Source organism: Fusarium oxysporum, chromosome 3 (genome assembly GCF_000149955.1).
Source record: "Fusarium oxysporum f. sp. lycopersici 4287 chromosome 3, whole genome shotgun sequence".
Lineage (NCBI taxonomy): Eukaryota > Fungi > Ascomycota > Sordariomycetes > Hypocreales > Nectriaceae > Fusarium > Fusarium oxysporum.
Window position 1 is genome coordinate 956,938 of NC_030988.1, and position 16,559 is coordinate 973,496.

The window sequence follows — 16,559 nt, forward strand, 5'->3', positions numbered from 1 at the left end:
TGGAGCTTCTTGGTCCTCAAAGAGGATACGAGGTCGACTTTTTTTTCTTTTACAGACCTGTCACAGAGGAATAAGGTATCGAAAACATTTGAAAAACATGACAGGCTCAATTGATCAATCGCACCAATCTAGGGCACCCTGCAAACGACCTACCGCGCTTTGTATCGAGACTAAACAACTTTTTCTAGATCTTGATGTTTCCTGTATTATTATCGCGATGCACCTCCGCCTTCTGATTTTCCCCCCGTACAGGTTCACGTGAGGCACGTTCATGTCGCTTCCCGGAAAAGCAGGCGAGTAGCCGATCCGGAAAGGGTATTAAATAAGGCAATCGCCATCAGCTTGTTAGCTGCCTTTCGGTGGAAACCGACAAACTCATCGGCAAGCGTTGTCGTTCGTAATTCCGACTGTCCCCCGTTGACGTGTCCGGCAGCGTCAACCATTGGTCGCAATCCCGTTAGCCGCTGACATCTCGTCGTCCGCCTGGTTGGCCAGGCCCAGGTTGATTGGGTCCATCACAGTCTTATCGCTATTGTCTACCAAACTTCTCAGACTCATGATTGATGCATTTCCTCCCTTGGGCTGCTGCCCTTGTCTCGTGAAAGTAAATGCACCACTTGGCCCATTTTGGCCTGTCGGAGAACAACCGCCGGGTGCAGAGGCCGCATGACAACCAGTCGTTGCAGCTTGAGGCAAACTGCCGCTCGTTGGGTTTTGACGGCTTTGTCTTGCGCCTTGATACGGAAGGTACGCCACCCCACCTGGGCTGCTGTGGTTTGAAAATTCTGCTGGAGACCTTCTGCGCGGGTCATTGTCCACGGCACTTCGTGGTGGAGGCAGTCTATAGCCTTCATCCTGTTCTTCTGACGTCCTGCGACGCCGTCGTCCTGCAAGCTGGTTGCCGTCATCAGCACTCGGATCGCCATAAGACGACAAAGATTCTGCGGGTGACTGGACAGGGCCATAGTAGTTCGCAGAAAGACGAGGGGCTCCCTGATGAGCAACATGGATTTGTGGAGGTGCTTGAGCTGTGCTTAGTGCCAGCGGTTGCCCATGGGCACCGAAGAGTTGAGTGCCCGGGGGTACACCTCCTGGGAGTGCTGACACGGGGATAAAAGCTGTCGAGCTTGAAGAAGATGCGGGCTGAAAGATACATTCTTCGTTCATACGGGCGCAATTCTGGCATTTGCCACCGGGGGCGCTCTGGTAGCCGCTGCAACGGATCTATAGATAGTCAGCATTTTTGAGCGGCAATGACATTTCCCCCAAACATCGCCTGGCACAAACCCTTTTCTTCCGGCAATACCTGCAAGCAATTGACGCCCGTTTTCGCGGGGCTGTCTGGGCCATAGGACGCTCACTACCATGTCCAACTTCGGAGCATTTATCGACACCAGCGAGAATGTCACGGTATCCCGGGTGGCCATCTGGCGGTGAAGATCCTGGAGGAGGTTGTTTATGGTAGTAGTTATAGTAGAGGATCGTGCCATAGAGCTCTTGCCCGTATGGGGGACGGTGGCCACCGTAATAGTAAAACTTTTGATCCGACACAATAGGAGGATAGGCCGAGTATCGGGGGTTAAATTGCGGCTGCAGAGGCGGGAGGTACTGTTCAGGTTGACCGGGCGGAGACTGCTGGCCTGAAAGAAGATCGCCATTGACGGCATTGGGATATGCGTATGGCGGGTCGGTAGGCTGATTATGCGCTAGAGCTACAGGCGAGGATCCGTGCGTGCCATTTCCACGGATGGGAGGCAAAGTATCTGATGTAGCCATGGCGGATGGATGAACATCGGAGGGCTGCTGGCGGAGGAGGATGAAAGTGATCTTTGACTGTCGGCGCGAGAGTTGCAGTGGGACAGGCTGATACTTATAGCGACGGGCAACAATTGGGAAAGGAGAAACCCCCGATTCAATCTGATCCAAGTCGACCGTGTACGTGCGTACATGCGGTGCAGTGTAGTGTATAGGAAACCCAGGAACGACGCAACCGTGAATGGAGGCTGAGCTTTTGGAGATTATGGATTATGGAAAAGAGGGCGTAAGCTTAGCAAAAGAGATCAGGGTAAGGCTTGGTACAGGGGTTTTTGCTAAGTATAAAAGGATGGGACCTTTTAGTGCGTGGTGTGGATAGGCCCGGAGCCGTGACGTGCCTGGGGAAACGGCGCCGGTTGGTGCATCAAAGTTCTTGGAGATAGTCCTAGACGGGGTTGCTGTATGTTCTGATGCTACAGATGCAAGCATCCTGGACGAGAGTGGCAAGCTGGGGCCTGTGAAGTAAGCTCGGCTCTGCTGGATGAACTAAGAGCTAGCGATCTATCTATGGATCTTGGGGCTGCGACAGTTGAGGCTCCGGAACCCAGCAACAGGGATTACCTCTACTTCCTGCATACAGGGCTATATGTAAGTTTCAACACCGTTCTCTTCGCTTGTGTCGCATCCGATTCGTCTGTACCCCTTTTTAGTGATCGGCTTCAATCCCCGAACCAGCAATTGCGCTAATTGATGTGACACGGTGTGAAGGCCTATGAGGTATCGATAGTACCTGCGTTCAAGAAAGAGCACTCTCGTTCGGTCCACAGTCAGAGCGGGACCCTGTCTGTACTGTTCTCCAATGGTCCAGCACGAGGGTATTTAAGAGAAGCATATGGCCGCTTGTGCAAACGCACCTAATTTCCCGTCTTGATAACAAAATCTGGTGATTAAAACTGCAAGTGGGATCGCTCCAGAGACGCCCATTAGTGACATTGCAATTCATTCTCTTCTGTCTGAATCATGCTGCGCCGGACCTGTCCAAAGCCCCGCCGAAGTATATCAGGGAGGAGGTATGCGTGCGAACTCTTGACCCCCAACTGATTGGCTGACCGTATGTAGCCATACGAAATCGCGCAATGGTTGTCTAACGTGGTGTGTAGGACTCTTGGATATTCGATACTATTTGAACATACTAACCAGGATTCGTCTGTTCTAGTAAGCGTCGTCATATCCGCTGCGACGAGAACTACCCTCAATGGTAGGTCGAATGTGCCGTGCTGCCATACTTTGACGACCATCGGCTCATGCCTCATCAGTCAGAACTGTACCAAGCACAAAGTCAGATGTGCATACCACGATATACCATCACGAGAAGAGTTGCTGCGTCAAGCTTCACCTGGAATTACCTCCTCCGGCCGTCGTTCAAACTCCAAGCTTCGTCGATTGTGGTCAGCCGAGGCTATGGCAGCGGTGAGGCAGTGGAAAAGGACAGGGTCAATGCCTATACCCGACGGTCGTATCAGAATACCCCTACAAACGATGATCTACTCCAAAGATGACTTGTACCTCGTTTACCAAGCAGCAAGTAACCAAGACAGACTTACAACAATGGGGGTGAACAATCTGACAGTTATATCGTCTTACTTACCAAGGTTTGTTTGTTCAACAACTTCTTTCCTCTGCTAACTCTCTCATATTAGCTTCTTTAGTATTATTCCATCGTCCCGACTAGCCATGAACGGCGTCCTTGCCCTCTCGGCCTATCAAGTAGCGTCGGTAACTCACAATCAACATGCCCGCCATAAAGGGTATCACTACCAAATACTGGCCGCTCAGGATCTCAGAGACTGCTTGTCCAATTTGAGACCAGAAAACGTAGACGGTGCACTGGTTGCCTCCATGGCACTTCTATGGCTCTGCGAAGACATGTGAGTGCGCGCCGCTTACTTGGGGACAGATATCCTGACACAGCCAGGTTGAGTCGAAGACAGATTGCGAAAGGAATGTCAGCTGTAAGTATCCCTCCCTTGTTATATTTTTCATCCTAGTTGACATGAATTCTAGCTTCTTCTGGCTTGTCACACTATGGGACACCGATCCAGATTGTACCTCATGACTAGGAAAGCTTGGCGGCCAACTACTCATCCTCATACAGGAGCGAAGACAGAATATGGAGAGTCGAATGTAATGCAGCGTATAATTATCGAGATGCAGAACTTTGAGAAGGTGTTGAAAAAGCAGGAAGCAGATGACAGCACTTGGAGACATCTTCAGTCCCTTATCGCCTTAGCAGAGGACCTGACACCGTCAACACCCGCCGAAAGTCAATTCAAACAGATCCGACGGCTGCAGGACTACAAACTCTGGCTTCCCCTCAACGGCATTTTAACCGGCAAGAACCCCTTGAACGCATTGATGGTCAATGCCTACTTGTACGCGATAGCTTTGTACACGCAGTCCCAAGTGTCACCCTCATGCATGATTGTTGATTTAGGAATCAACCTGCCTAGATTGTTGGATGAGACATTAAAGTACATTAGCGAGACAAATTCATACGTCGGGCGACTCAATAACCTAAAAGCTATTCTATCGTGGCCGTAGGATGTAGTAGCAGGTTTGAGAAATTAGCAGTTTTACATGTAGTAGCGTTATAACCGTTATGAGAGCCACACTGTGAAGAAACAAATGGTAAAAAATACACATATGATCTAAATACTACCCTTCTCCTATAACTGTTCCTGCAAAGAATCACCCAAAGGGATATATGTCTTTCTGGACGAAGCAGTTAATGCCTGACTGATTCTTCAGCTTGTGTGCCTGCTCACTGGGTAGCAGGTACTCAATTTCATAAACAGAGCTAGTTAGCTGCCGACCCAGTATGCCAGAAAAAACGGCGATATGCATCGATGACGAGATGGGATGCTGCTATATTGTCTGTCAGAACTTGCTAGCGTTTGCCTCTGGCTGACTTAAAAGGATCTTCTCAGTTTATGCCGCAGTAACGTGCGGGCATTTCGATTTGTATCGTTCCTCCTCGGTGATTGGTGAATGGTCTTGCTGACTCGGTGAAGTCTGAATTCTGAACAGAGTTGAAATAAGACAAGATGATGATAATTTCGTGATTGCGTTCTCTGGACATGTGAAAAGCATGATGAATTTGGACAATACACCTACGGCAGCAATTGGTGTGATCCCACAAATTGAGATTTCTCTCGGGGCCATCTCTAGACGTTTCTGGGTCCCTGTCGAGAATGTTCTTGAGCGTAAAGCGGCCGATCGGAATTGACAATTGACGCGGGGTATCCATGCGGCGTGCCGGGTCTCTAGATCGGCGTGATGGGGAAGCCCTCCAATATTAGACCGGGTCCAACACACCATATCCGGCAATTCCGCGACCCGTTGCCCCAATCATCCTGTGAAAGTCTAACCAATCACTATGCCTGTCATCCACGTAAACATCTTGCAGGGGCCGTGCGTCAGTCAACCGGGTTCCTTGCACACACTAGCGCCATGAGGATGGCGTTATCCTGACGGAAGCTTACCCGGTAGGTAAATGACGAGCTACAGACTGTTCCCCTGGTCGCTTGGCGCCAGAGAGAAATAATTGAACAATTAGATACGCATAAGATGGCCCTACCATGGTTCCAAGGGACGGCACCTCATATACATCATTGCGTTTTCCTTTTTGTCGATGTCCATCTGCACGCCTTGATTGGCACGGGTACGGCACGACAGACTTATTTAATGAAGTGCCCGACATCCTCGCATGTTCAGCTGTATTTGTCAATTATTGCCCTTTCTACAAGCCCTGGCATCTCCTCTATATGGTCTTCTACCACTTTATCTTCAACGTTGTATAGACGTCCGGCCAATCTGCAAATACGATATTACCTCTTCAGATTACTCAATACTCAATTGCAATGCCTTGTCGTCTAGATAATCACATTCTCGCCGTGGATACGAATGCCATTCACAAAGTCAGCACTGGTAATCCCGCTACCCTGTATAGCATGTTGACTGGTAAGTCGATCTTGTATGCGTTAACTTTCCATGTGCTGATAAGCCAGTCTTCTTTCGATGTGGAGACTCTATTGAACATGGACAAAGACTAAAGAATCTCAGTTGGCGAAGTTGGCCAACCCTGAAAAAAGAGACCTTTGTTGTTGACAACGAGGAAAAGACCCAGAATATGCCTTTCGGGTTGGATATATGTGATCTACCACAGCTATTTGACACTGTCGAGTCCCTCGAAGACGAAGAGGCAGTCGATGCTGCTTCGGGACTGGCACCGCTTGGGATTGCCTCCCCTCGTGGACGAGGTCAAGGTTCTTGCGTCAGCACCCGGAGCCGCTGCGACGACTTCGAGAAGATGATTGTTTCCATTGTTAAGGATAAGGGGCCTCTGTCGGGCCCTCCTCATGTTGCTCCTGTCACCAAGGATTCTCTTCCAGCTCCTCCTGCTTTCGAGCGATCTAGTTCTCCTACAACCGAGTCACAATCGCCTGCAAATTCCATCACAGCTTCAGAGGGTTCCCCACAACCTTCGCCTCAAAGCATGCCCCGGACCACTGTTGCGCGTGGCTTCACTGTCAGTCTTCAAATACCTGACGGTGATCGATCATCAACGAAACCCGCGCCCAAGTCATCACCTGCTGCCCAGGTGGTGCAACTGAAGAAGCCCGCCCGCTTTGCGCTTGGAGGCTCTTGTTCGTCTAGTGAGCACGACCAGAGCCTCAGCAACAACAACAGCAAACCCATCAAGAAGCCTGCATTCCAGATTGGTGGTTCATCTGAAGAAGATGGATCCCTCAAGAGCGCCATAGCTTCGTCACAATCTTGCTCGCTCCTCTCTGCGCCAAAGAATCAGGCCTCCTTTGGTGACAATGTGATGACACGAACAGTTGATCATCAGACTGTTGTAGACCCGGATACCGACGACTACATCGACGAGGACGCCATTGATGAGGATGACGACTCTTCAGACTGGGAAGACTCAACGGAGGATAATAGCAAACCTAGCATGGATGGCAAGCTCTTCCAGCGACTTGACGTCAATCGCAACTTGACCTCGCGACGATCGCTTATTACTCTCATGCTTGCTCAGAATGATGACGCGCACAATCGTGGTAACGACGCTTCCAAATCGGCACCAGCCATTTCCCGATGTCTTATGGCTGATGGTTCATCACTGGGTGCTTCACCAAGTGATTCTCACGACGTAACCCTGATGATGAAGGAAATGCGTGATCCTGGTCTCAAGCCTATTCCTGAGGTGCCTAGGTCTAGCGCTCAGCCCATCATTACTAGCCCCAATCAAATTCAGCCTCAAGCTGCGCTGTCACCTCGCACCACTCGTCGCAACATGAGGGCGACTGAGGTAACCGAGTCTCTTCGACGCCATCTCCTCAGGGAACGACAGGATAAGTCTTCGACAGCCAATGCCGTCCTAAAGCGAGGATGTACATCACAAGATGTGGCCAACATGAAGCAGTACGCTGAGAGGCCTTGCATGAAGAAGAGCGAGGATGTAAACGCGAGCAGCTGGAACCATTATATTTCTGAGGAGGTTATCGATGGGTACCATTGCATGAGGTGGTGAATCGACTGGACAGATATGTCACACAAGTGCTTCCTGGTAACGGAGGGCATTGGTTGAGCGTTTTATCGGTGATGTGGAGTTCCCTCGCGACTTATGTCAGTCGTCACGATTTGTTTGGTTTGAATTGACCTTCTCTCTAATAGATCGTCTAGATAGCCACAATACTCTCGTCATTCAAAAGACCTCTATCATTAACATATTTAGGCCCGGAAGCTATGAAAACAGAGTTCAGCACAACGTGGACGGATGGAGTTAAGTCAGAAGCGAATTCACATTCGGCAGCATCTCCAGAGGAAGTTAAACATGAACCCAAGTACTATTGCTTGCTAGATAACGCGATTAGAGCTCAGCGTAGCACATGTGCGAACTGTGTAAATGATAGTCGAAGAACCAAAGGATCAAAACGAGCACAAATGTAGTTTGGGCGACTCTCTGGCCTGTGTGAGGAGAAATCCGTCATTTAGAAACCTCCGAATCTTGATCGAAAAGACAGTTTCCCAGAGCATAATTTGGCTCTGACTGCCATCTCTTCACGGATGCAAGTCCCGCCTACAATGTATTTTCCTTTTTGTACAAGGACTGTGGGCCCTTTGTTACGAAAATGAATTACCGCCAGCAGAAACTGCACAGTCACCTGAAGTGTATCTAAAAAGCCCTTATGAACTCTTGTGACTCGGGGGCTTCAGTCTAAGCCAGGCGCATGTGAGAGCCAAGCTTCCTGCAGACTCCTTGCGGCTGTCGTTACGAAAGAAGATCCCTTGTCTCCATCGCCCTAGTTAGCAGTCTAAAGTTTAACCTTGGGACCAGCAATTTTCATCTTTAGCTTGCAGCTGTCAGGTGGACAGATTCTTCCCTAAAACCAGTTTCACTCCTGCTCTTCTCCAATGACGAATAAAGAACAATAGAATTGTGGACAAAGACCAACAAACCTCGTAATTAGCGCCTGTTCGGCGAGTGTATACGTAGAATAAGATGAGCAGGGTGGAGATGGTTTGTAAATTAACTCGGAGGAATAACCCCCTGTTGCAGGTTCGAATTCAAAGACTCCTTTGTGTAGCAAGCTTCTCGCCACAACGGATGCGGTACTGATGCCAATATTTGCTTCTTCGTCTAAAATAAGGGCTCTGGATATCCACTAAACGAAAAGCACTTTATCTGTCTATCTATCATCTGTCAGTCAGGGCATTTGTCAGTTAGCCTCGGCGCCAACCGAGATGCCTTCAAGCAGCACAATGCTCAACCAATTGAGGAACGTGAGAAGCCCCTCTTCGTCATCGATGTCACTACCGTCAAAGATGCCGTGGACCTTATCCAGGAAGAGTGCGACAAAGCCTTTGCTAAGGACGACGCGTGCCCTGTTGGAACCGATATTCTCTATCTCCCTGATGTGTCACAATCGATGTTGGCGGGAGGGGTTCCGGCGCCCTGGGACCAGCAGCTACAATTTGTCAAGGGAGTAACCTCTCAGGCTATTAAGTACGACGATGGCGGAATCGACATCTGGCCCATCTATGCTCCAAGTAGCCTCGAAAAGCTTTCAGACAAGGAGATTGAGTGTAAGCTTCACGTGACCGATCCCAACAAAGCATTTGAGTCTTGCTCTGGTATTCAATGCCATTACGATAGAACAGTGAGCTCAATAGAAACAATCAACGATTATCAACAGTTACACTTCAGTCATCAGTGATCTTTTTGCCTGGCGAAGATAACCTGGTCCCCGGGATTAGGTTCGGAATTCCTAACAATCAATTTCGTTTTCGACGTCTCAACGGCCTCGCCCTACGTTTGGTAAGTATCAAGTCTCGGGGTTGATAGGGCCGTAGTACGAGTGCACTCTGCCGGTGACTGATAATCCGAATCAAGGTTGTCCACTACCTTCTGCCTCAGCTGGATGGAGCGCCAATTGCGAAAAGCCTCTACGTGATTGGAGACCGATGGGATGGCATATCACACTTGTTATCAACACCCTGTAGAACCATCAACATCAGCTGTTTATCTTTACATCTTATTGTCATAAATGAGAAGATCTCGATATTACAAATCAATGGGAGTGAGTATATTCCTGGTTCTTGACCTTATACGGTTTCTAGTGATGTACAGTCCGGCATGCGTCTCGCAATCTAAGCTTGGATCTTCATGTAAGGAGTATCTAGAGTCCACCCTTCCAGAGATGGAAATAATTACTCTGGTATCTTGAAACCAGAAGCTCGTAGGCGCTGAAAAACACCGTGAGGGTCGTACTTCTTCGATGCTCTTCTCATTGTCTGAATGTTCCTAGCGCCGTAATGCGAAAGAGGATTCTGGTCACCCAACGCATAGTTGAGATATTCCCAGTTTTTATTGATACCAATTGCGGTAGCATAAGCATTGACAGCAGCCCTGTACTCCAGAGTCAGGGGATAGATCTTCTCCTGGTTCTCAGCCGTATCGACGGTAACGGCGATAAGCCACATGAGCGTAGGGCCATCAGCAGTAACATCTTCCAGGCCAAGAACATTGCCGCCGTTCTCTCGAGCATGGCTCACCATCAAAGCGGTGACAGGCTGAAACTGGACAAGGATACTGAAGTCGGAACCAGGGGCGGCAGCCTTCATCTTGCCAACATACTCTTCGTGTTTCTCGTCCATGAATTTCATGATGCGGATATCGTTTGCAGTCATTCCAGTCATCCAGTTGGCGCTGCAATTGATCAGTTGTGCCTAGAACAAGCCGGCGAGCAAAACTTACTAGAGGCCGAGAGGAGTAGGTCCCGTAAATTGGGGCACAAGATCGGCAATCTTCCCTCTGGTCAATGTGTTGGAAGTGTTGGGGATGCTGAGGAGAGGTGAGAAGGCAGTGGGAGACTCTACGGCGTCGGAATTTGAGACGACTGACAGCAACAGACGCTGCTTTCCATCATACTGGACAGAAACAATGAGCTGGGAAGCAGCGTCCTCTTCGTTGACCTCGACAAATTTGATGTAGGTGTCAAAGACAGCATGCCGCTGGGCCAAGTCGAAGACAATAAAGCCTCCCCAGAGTTGGTTCGAGCTGACGACACCTGCAAGGATCGCAATTAGAAGATTGACACGACGGCAAACATACGCACTATGTAAGAACATACGCTGATCAATACGAGTGACGAATCCTACATTGCCAGATCCGCCCTTGAGGGCTTTCCATAAATCAGGGTTCTGCTTTCTGTTGGCGTTGACAATTTTGCCATCGGCCAAAACGACCTCGAAGTTGACAACCTGGTCACAAGCGAAGCCTTTGACGTTGGTATGAAAGGAGTACTGAACAGGTAAGTATGGTTCGTGTATGAAAAGAAAGTAAAAAGAGTCACTCACCCCACCACCAGTAACGAAACCACCAACCCCAACCACCGAAGCTCTGCCTCCGACGGCGGCAACTCCGTATGGGTCAAGGGCCTCGTACACATGACCCCAGTTAGAGCCTGGTTGGATCTTTGCAAGCTTGTGCTTGGCATCATAGACAGTAGCATTCATGTGACCTGCACGACAATCAGTACAACAATCGTGTGCTATGCGATAGGTGATGAGATTACCGAAGTCTATGGTTATACCATCCTTGACGCCGTTCGCGCCTCTGAAGGCCGAGTGGGCGCCGCTGCGACTACCAAATGGACAGCTGTGCTTTGATACCACTGTGGCGACCCGGGAGACATCCTGAGTGCTTTCGGGCATGACCATGCACCAGGGTTCGAGGGCTGCGTTAGCCGAATAATACGTTTTCAGTCGTTGCTCATATTGAGTTGTCTCTGGCATGTACACCTTGTTTTTCAGCTGAGGGATGTTGGTGAGGGCATCGCACTTCGGATCTGTCGTGAGCAAGTTGTTCACCCTGTCAGCTGAGTGTGAATGAAACGTACGCAAGAGAAGCTTCGGGCCTCCGAAGCATATGTGCATGCGCCTAGCAGCAAGATGACAGTAGTAAGAGCCTGCATTATGCGAAGAGGAGTAGTCGAACAGCGATTGATAGAGAGGTATGCCTGGTTGGGATCGCGATACAGATGCAGCAGATTGAGACAAAAAGTTGAGCACTTAAATAGAGGAGAGTAGTGAAAATAGAGGCACATACTTGGATCTCTTATCCATTTATGCCACGAGGCTTAGTAGTGCATGGATGGGAGTAACGTCTGACACATACTGTATATACTGCGAACACTTAGTCTGTCGGCTCGTCCATTCCGATGAGACGGACCAATGATGAACGATGTAAACCCCACACCTCCCCCACATATCCCCCACACCTGCTTATGAGCACCGACGCCATCTTGATTCTTCAACGCAAGCTCTGCCTAGTATAGAAGGTGAAGGAAGTCGCCTCGCCAGCTGTCCATCCGGTCCGGGCTAGCCTTGATCCGTAGAGGTCAAGGTTTCCCACGGATCTGGTGGATCCGTGGCCGCTAACAATGTATTTAGGTTCCTTGTCATACGCTAAAGCCTGAACGGCCAACATAGCGCATCCCTACTGCTTTACAAACACCCGCTCGCCCGTTGGCTTCCCTGGCTTCATGTAGTCAGGGGCAGGCGGATGCTGTAACGACTAGAGAAAATGGCCCACGACCGGTGGGTCTAGGGCTTAATTTCTTAGCTATGATTGCAGAAGCTGGGCGTAGACCTGCTTGACAAACCTTGGTCTAGAATGGTCTGATGCAATTATCTATTCTTACATGGGTTGTGTTCTTGTGGCTGCTGCTGATCATGACCGTTTTGGCTCCTGAGACTGTCGAGGTTGTTTGTCTCACAGTACAACAATATCTACTTATAAGCCCAGATTCGCGCCTGAGGGTTCTCTCTGTAGAACTGCAGGTGCATTCTTTTACGAAATTCAAGTCTACATCGTCGTCCCAGGGGCCTAGAAATGTCTTTTCCCAGTATCAATGGCACAGAGGTGTTTCGGCTGCCTCCGGAAGGATATGTTGTCGACTTTGACGACCCCGAGCAACAATATGCCCCGGAGCATTACCTGATATTTGGAATAGGGGCACTTTTCGCATTCATCGCACTACTGCAGCGATTCTACACTAAGATCCGCCTCCGCAAGAAATTAGAGGTCGACGACTGTATGTGAGAACTCTCTTCTTTGAAATGCGATTATGGATGGAATCAGATGAGCTTTTCTTGCTAAACAAGGTTGTAGGCTTCATGTTTCTTGGTTGGGTAATGACATTTGTCTTATGAGAAATAGGTTGATTCTTACCATTGATAGGTTTGTTCCTTATTGACGCAAGCGTTGATGACGGGTAAGTGGTCGAACAGAACCAAGCATTTTGCTAGCTAGACATAACATTGTTGCAACTTCAGCCTCGATCGCGCAACGCGGTATGTGTAGCCACTCGTGGGAGATGTCTCTCGAAAACTACCAGCGGTATTCTTTAGTAAGTTGGCATGGAAATATCAACCGAGTTGACTAACACCAGCTCCGCCTAGATAAGCTACATTGCCGCGCCGATATATATGTTATGCAACGGTTTCACCAAGCTCTCTCTTCTTACATACTATCTACGCATCTCGCCCCAAAGATTCTTCCGAATCGCTGTGTGGATCTCCATTGGCGTCGTCAGTCTATACACAATCGTCATCACTCTTATGATGTTCTTAGTCTGTACTCCGCCGCGCAAAGCATTCAACTTCAAAGTGGAAGGCAAGTGTATCGATGCGGCGATCTTATACATGGCCACCGCCGTTTCAAACATTGTCACAGACGTGATGCTCTTCATTCTACCGATTCCGACGATTTCCAATCTCCATATGCCAAGGATACAGAAGGCAGGTGTGATTGTTGTGTTTGGGATTGCGTCAATGTGAGTCGTGTGTCTACGTCACGGCACATATCTAACTACCATAGGACTGTTGTTTCATCGGTTATCCGCTTGGTATATTTACCTGTAGTGCTGGCAAGTACAGATCCCAGCTGGGATGCTGCCCCAGCTAACATCTGGACGTATGATATTTTCCTTGCTCAGCTGTTGTCCGTATACTGACAAGCATAGCTTCATTGAAGGTAATTTATTTGTCATATGCGGCTCTACGCCCACACTGCGTCAATTCTTCAAGCTTTTCATGCCTCAGCTTATGGGGTCTTCCAATAGAGCTCATGGTGTTCCGTCATACGGGCTGCAGCAGAATAATGGTAGGCCGACCAGGGTCGCGAATGCACATAGCCAGTACAATGAATCTTTTGAGGGGCTTGACGTTGAGCTGGAACAACTTCCAGGAGACCCAAAGAACGGAGATAGGGTTGCAGTAGGAGACGATGAAAGCGGCAATGAGCAACGTGATGATGGCAGTGAGAGGTCGATTCTGCAAACACGGACATTTACAGTCGAATATTCATCCCGCTAAGAGCCGAGATTCCATGGAAAGAATGGGAGATCGCTAGCCTTACATCAGGATTCTGCCTCAGGCGTCACGCTGACGTACCAAGTTTTTGACATTATATCTTACCAGGAAAAGAAACTTGTAGAAAAGAAAAGGAGCCTTGGTAGTATATTCACACTAATCTGGTGCTGAAAGAAACCTGGCTACTTGCCTCCTCAATCTGTTTTGTCTACCGATACCCCTAAACAATCAAAAACCTCAGTCTGCTGTCACGCCAGGTCCAAGAACGATGTAGTTCACTATCCCATTTCGGCTGGGCTGCACGGCCGTCCCCCAACCGTCATCTTACCTAGTTCAACCAGCCTGTCTCTTGCAAACATGACAGCCTATATCCTCGCCGTACTCGTTGTCGTCGATTAAACGATGTTTCTCTACGCACGAGCGGAATTAGCGATAAGAGTCTTGTTCAACTTTTGACTGGTGTTTGGTTACAAAGCTACTTTTCATGTCAACGCGTACTCATACAAGATTGTGACGCACGCTTGTGCGCCCTTGACACCTTTTTGCGAGCCCATCTGCCCACTCAAGTCTAAATAAGTCAAGCTTGTCAGGCCCCTGAGCTGGAAATTAGCTTGAATTATAGCCCCACTACTAAGCTGGGGAGGAACGGCTGTTGGTTTCAGGATTGGTATGAGTAACGATAGATCATACAATCCTAACGCCCCATACATCCATGTTCTGAGGCGGAGAGATCGGCTCTTCCTACTCACGCTTCTTCTCCTTTCTTAATAAATAAGTGAGTACTGGTCTCGCCTTCTTGAATCATGGCATCCGTTGCGCAGACTTTCTCACACTTCCATCATATTCCCTCCCATTGAGGTTGATACTCGCAAGTTTTCAATAAGATACACACTGATACTACCTTGTCCATCACGTTGTCCAGTCGTGTTGTGCTCACGAACACGTTAGTAACCCTGTAGTATCACAAGCCGCCAAGATTCTGAGAAATACCGTATACTTATTACGGATACCGGCGGAATCACATTTCTTTATCAGAAGGAAGGCCACTGCTACCTGATATATCAGCACCACGATGGCCAGATTGAAGCGAACAAACCCCAAAACAGCGCCGAAGCAAGCACATGCCTGTAATTTATGTTCAGCTTCATTCCGGATTCCTAGTGAATTGAGGTAAAAAAACCATCACAACAACTTCATATATTCTCCACAAAGCTTACACTTATACTTCCAGCAAGCACCAGACAGGTCATACGTTGCCGCAAAAGTGCTCTGCCTGCGCACGGGGGTTTCGAAATGAAAGTGATCTTGCTCGACATCAAATACCCTGTCTGAAGAAAAAGCCGGACATTTACTGGGTGTGCACTATTAGAGGTTGCAAAAATAAGCAAGAGTGGGCGAGGAAGGATAGTTTTAGATCTCATGTACGCAGGAAGCATCCCGATAGTGACAATCCTGCCTTCCTCCGACAATGTCGGCGTTGGTACGTGTCGTTTGTGGAAGCACTGTACTATCTGCCTTGCTAATCATCACAGGAGACGGGATGTAGGACAGAATTCCGGCCAAAATCACACGGCCCACCAGGGCGAGATGTCTGCTGATGCCAACAACCACCGTTCACCTGCAGACGAGCAGTTGGAATTTGAGAACAGCAGTCAGTTTACACGAGGTCTTCATGCCCAGGTAGAAATCATCCCTGATATTAGCTCCCATCACGGAATGAACTCCATCAAGAGCGATATACAGTCGGTACCGAAAGAACGGCTTGAGCAGAGGCAATCGCCACGAGCTTTGAAAAAGAAGCGGCAGGCACAGGTTGGGCATGGTGACGCTGTTACATCGAGTAAGGATCCCATAGAGATGGACACTCCTCCTCAGCCTGCCCCAGCTCCCCGCCAAACCACGGGCACGACGTCTCTGAGCCACAATAAAATCGAAAGAATGTCTGCTCTAGCCAAGCGTGAAATTGCACGCCTCGAACTCGCTCAGAAATGCGCTCAGAAACGCGCTCATCTACGAGCAGCAAACCATGAACGTGCAGCAGCCCAAGCCGCAGCCGCAAATATCTCCGGTTTGGCGGTTAACGGGCAGCAGTATTTACACGAGCCAGACGACATTCAACGTCTTAACGAGATCTGGGCACGCCAGGACAGTCTGCGGCTAAGAACAAATGCCCAAGACGCCAAAATGAACGCCGGCGTGAAGTATGAACGCAAGACGCAGGGTCCATTTTCCGGTAAGCTCGTATCACAAGGCACCATTATTAGTATTGATGGTGAGGACTATGTCGAATACCGCGTCCTCAAGAAGCCAATTCCTCTCTAGAGTGGTCGTCGGGCTGCGTGAGCACTGAAACTCATCTATTAGCTGTCGAAGTGCTATGAACTTGAACCATTCAGTGAAGACCGAAGAGAGATTGCTTAGAAGGCAATGAGGATCCTCAGACAGAGCTTGATCTGAAGCAAATCAAGGATGAGCGTCAGCGGGAGAAGGAGCAAGCTGCACAAGAAATGGATGAGAGTCGGAAGCCTTTCTCCGAGCCTGCAGAGACACTCTGTCTCCCGCGCCTCCATGAGTTTTCTCATGCATTTGTAGTCATAGTTATTCCTGCTGAGGTACTAGTTCATCAAGTCTAATGCCAAACACTATTCAGTAAACCACATGACGTTGGTAGTTCTAGGAAGGGAGCCACTCGATGCACGCCAGAAATAGGTTGCTCTGACTCAACATATGGCCTGGGAAGCTACCTCTCAGGATATCTGATCTCGGAATGTGATGGTTTGCAAAACCCGTTTCGCTTCCTCATCCAGAGTGAAACGAGTTCGCTTGTCTCTTGCTAAGCGCAGAGCTTCTCTTTGATA

General features: G+C 49.0%; 7 protein-coding genes across 18 annotated transcripts; 5 read left to right on the plus strand and 2 right to left on the minus strand.

The window, feature by feature from the left end:
- Positions 1–52: 52 nt before the first annotated feature.
- Positions 53–2,041, minus strand: FOXG_12523 (uncharacterized protein). Its single transcript, XM_018392328.1, has 2 exons — positions 1,288–2,041; positions 53–1,224 (listed from the first exon to the last, which is right to left on the minus strand). Exons 1-2 carry the CDS (start codon positions 1,774–1,776, stop codon positions 436–438), a joined length of 1,278 nt encoding a protein of 425 aa, XP_018251937.1. The 5' UTR covers positions 1,777–2,041; the 3' UTR covers positions 53–435.
- Positions 2,042–2,659: 618 nt separating this feature from the next.
- On the plus strand, positions 2,660–4,464 carry FOXG_12524 (uncharacterized protein). 9 transcript variants are annotated; one of them, XM_018392329.1, is made up of 7 exons: positions 2,660–2,825; positions 2,875–2,907; positions 2,972–3,013; positions 3,072–3,407; positions 3,456–3,683; positions 3,731–3,767; positions 3,820–4,434. In XM_018392329.1, the coding sequence occupies exons 1-7, from the start codon at positions 2,776–2,778 to the stop codon at positions 4,354–4,356; spliced, it is 1,263 nt and encodes a 420-aa protein (XP_018251938.1). In that variant the 5' UTR covers positions 2,660–2,775; the 3' UTR covers positions 4,357–4,434. The 9 variants fall into 9 exon arrangements, with proteins under 9 accessions (XP_018251938.1, XP_018251939.1, XP_018251940.1 ...); XM_018392330.1 differs by lacking the exon at positions 2,875–2,907 and having other exon boundaries at positions 2,660–2,866; positions 2,916–3,013; XM_018392331.1 differs by having other exon boundaries at positions 2,972–3,407.
- Positions 4,465–5,402: 938 nt separating this feature from the next.
- Positions 5,403–7,829, plus strand: FOXG_12525 (uncharacterized protein). Its single transcript, XM_018392338.1, has 2 exons — positions 5,403–5,775; positions 5,823–7,829. Exons 1-2 carry the CDS (start codon positions 5,676–5,678, stop codon positions 7,352–7,354), a joined length of 1,632 nt encoding a protein of 543 aa, XP_018251947.1. The 5' UTR covers positions 5,403–5,675; the 3' UTR covers positions 7,355–7,829.
- A 497-nt stretch (positions 7,830–8,326) lies between these two features.
- Positions 8,327–9,278, plus strand: FOXG_12526 (uncharacterized protein; the record flags this gene model as incomplete). Its single annotated transcript, XM_018392339.1, has 4 exons — positions 8,327–8,344; positions 8,532–8,910; positions 9,082–9,142; positions 9,242–9,278. The coding sequence occupies 4 exons, from the start codon at positions 8,327–8,329 to the stop codon at positions 9,276–9,278; spliced, it is 495 nt and encodes a 164-aa protein (XP_018251948.1).
- An 84-nt stretch (positions 9,279–9,362) lies between these two features.
- FOXG_12527 (uncharacterized protein) lies at positions 9,363–11,468 on the minus strand. 3 transcript variants are annotated; one of them, XM_018392341.1, is made up of 6 exons: positions 11,226–11,468; positions 10,902–11,166; positions 10,684–10,847; positions 10,458–10,629; positions 10,082–10,394; positions 9,363–10,033 (listed from the first exon to the last, which is right to left on the minus strand). In XM_018392341.1, the coding sequence occupies exons 1-6, from the start codon at positions 11,430–11,432 to the stop codon at positions 9,535–9,537; spliced, it is 1,620 nt and encodes a 539-aa protein (XP_018251950.1). In that variant the 5' UTR covers positions 11,433–11,468; the 3' UTR covers positions 9,363–9,534. The 3 variants fall into 3 exon arrangements, with proteins under 3 accessions (XP_018251950.1, XP_018251951.1, XP_018251949.1); XM_018392342.1 differs by having other exon boundaries at positions 10,902–11,463; XM_018392340.1 differs by having other exon boundaries at positions 9,387–10,033; positions 10,082–10,629; positions 11,226–11,445.
- Positions 11,469–12,083: 615 nt separating this feature from the next.
- FOXG_12528 (uncharacterized protein) lies at positions 12,084–13,918 on the plus strand. 2 transcript variants are annotated; one of them, XM_018392343.1, is made up of 7 exons: positions 12,084–12,422; positions 12,500–12,519; positions 12,569–12,602; positions 12,664–12,737; positions 12,790–13,163; positions 13,208–13,303; positions 13,353–13,918. In XM_018392343.1, the coding sequence occupies exons 1-7, from the start codon at positions 12,221–12,223 to the stop codon at positions 13,702–13,704; spliced, it is 1,152 nt and encodes a 383-aa protein (XP_018251952.1). In that variant the 5' UTR covers positions 12,084–12,220; the 3' UTR covers positions 13,705–13,918. The 2 variants fall into 2 exon arrangements, with proteins under 2 accessions (XP_018251952.1, XP_018251953.1); XM_018392344.1 differs by having other exon boundaries at positions 12,569–12,737.
- A 1,202-nt stretch (positions 13,919–15,120) lies between these two features.
- FOXG_12529 (uncharacterized protein) lies at positions 15,121–16,221 on the plus strand (the record flags this gene model as incomplete). Its single annotated transcript, XM_018392345.1, has 2 exons — positions 15,121–15,181; positions 15,248–16,221. 2 exons carry the CDS (start codon positions 15,121–15,123, stop codon positions 16,021–16,023), a joined length of 837 nt encoding a protein of 278 aa, XP_018251954.1. The 3' UTR covers positions 16,024–16,221.
- Between the last annotated feature and the right edge of the window lie 338 nt (positions 16,222–16,559).

Bases quoted from the DNA above. Each gene is read 5' to 3' on its own strand.
- FOXG_12523 (XM_018392328.1), bottom strand. From the start codon at position 1,776: ATGGCTACATCAGATACTTTGCCTCCCATCCGTGGAAATGGCACGCAC. The intron at 1,225-1,287 runs GTTTGTGCCAGG...GACTATCTATAG, and splicing joins GGTATTGCCGGAAGAAAAGG to ATCCGTTGCAGCGGCTACCA.
- FOXG_12524 (XM_018392329.1), top strand. From the start codon at position 2,776: ATGCTGCGCCGGACCTGTCCAAAGCCCCGCCGAAGTATATCAGGGAGG. The intron at 3,684-3,730 runs GTGAGTGCGCGC...TGACACAGCCAG, and splicing joins CTATGGCTCTGCGAAGACAT to GTTGAGTCGAAGACAGATTG. The intron at 3,768-3,819 runs GTAAGTATCCCT...CATGAATTCTAG, and splicing joins TTGCGAAAGGAATGTCAGCT to CTTCTTCTGGCTTGTCACAC.
- FOXG_12525 (XM_018392338.1), top strand. From the start codon at position 5,676: ATGCCTTGTCGTCTAGATAATCACATTCTCGCCGTGGATACGAATGCC. The intron at 5,776-5,822 runs GTAAGTCGATCT...CTGATAAGCCAG, and splicing joins CCTGTATAGCATGTTGACTG to TCTTCTTTCGATGTGGAGAC.
- FOXG_12527 (XM_018392340.1), bottom strand. From the start codon at position 11,432: ATGTGCCTCTATTTTCACTACTCTCCTCTATTTAAGTGCTCAACTTTT. The intron at 10,630-10,683 runs GTGAGTGACTCT...TTACCTGTTCAG, and splicing joins GTTTCGTTACTGGTGGTGGG to TACTCCTTTCATACCAACGT. The intron at 10,034-10,081 runs GTAAGTTTTGCT...GATCAATTGCAG, and splicing joins CCTACTCCTCTCGGCCTCTA to CGCCAACTGGATGACTGGAA.
- FOXG_12528 (XM_018392343.1), top strand. From the start codon at position 12,221: ATGTCTTTTCCCAGTATCAATGGCACAGAGGTGTTTCGGCTGCCTCCG. The intron at 12,423-12,499 runs GTATGTGAGAAC...ACAAGGTTGTAG, and splicing joins GAAATTAGAGGTCGACGACT to GCTTCATGTTTCTTGGTTGG. The intron at 13,164-13,207 runs GTGAGTCGTGTG...TAACTACCATAG, and splicing joins GTGTTTGGGATTGCGTCAAT to GACTGTTGTTTCATCGGTTA.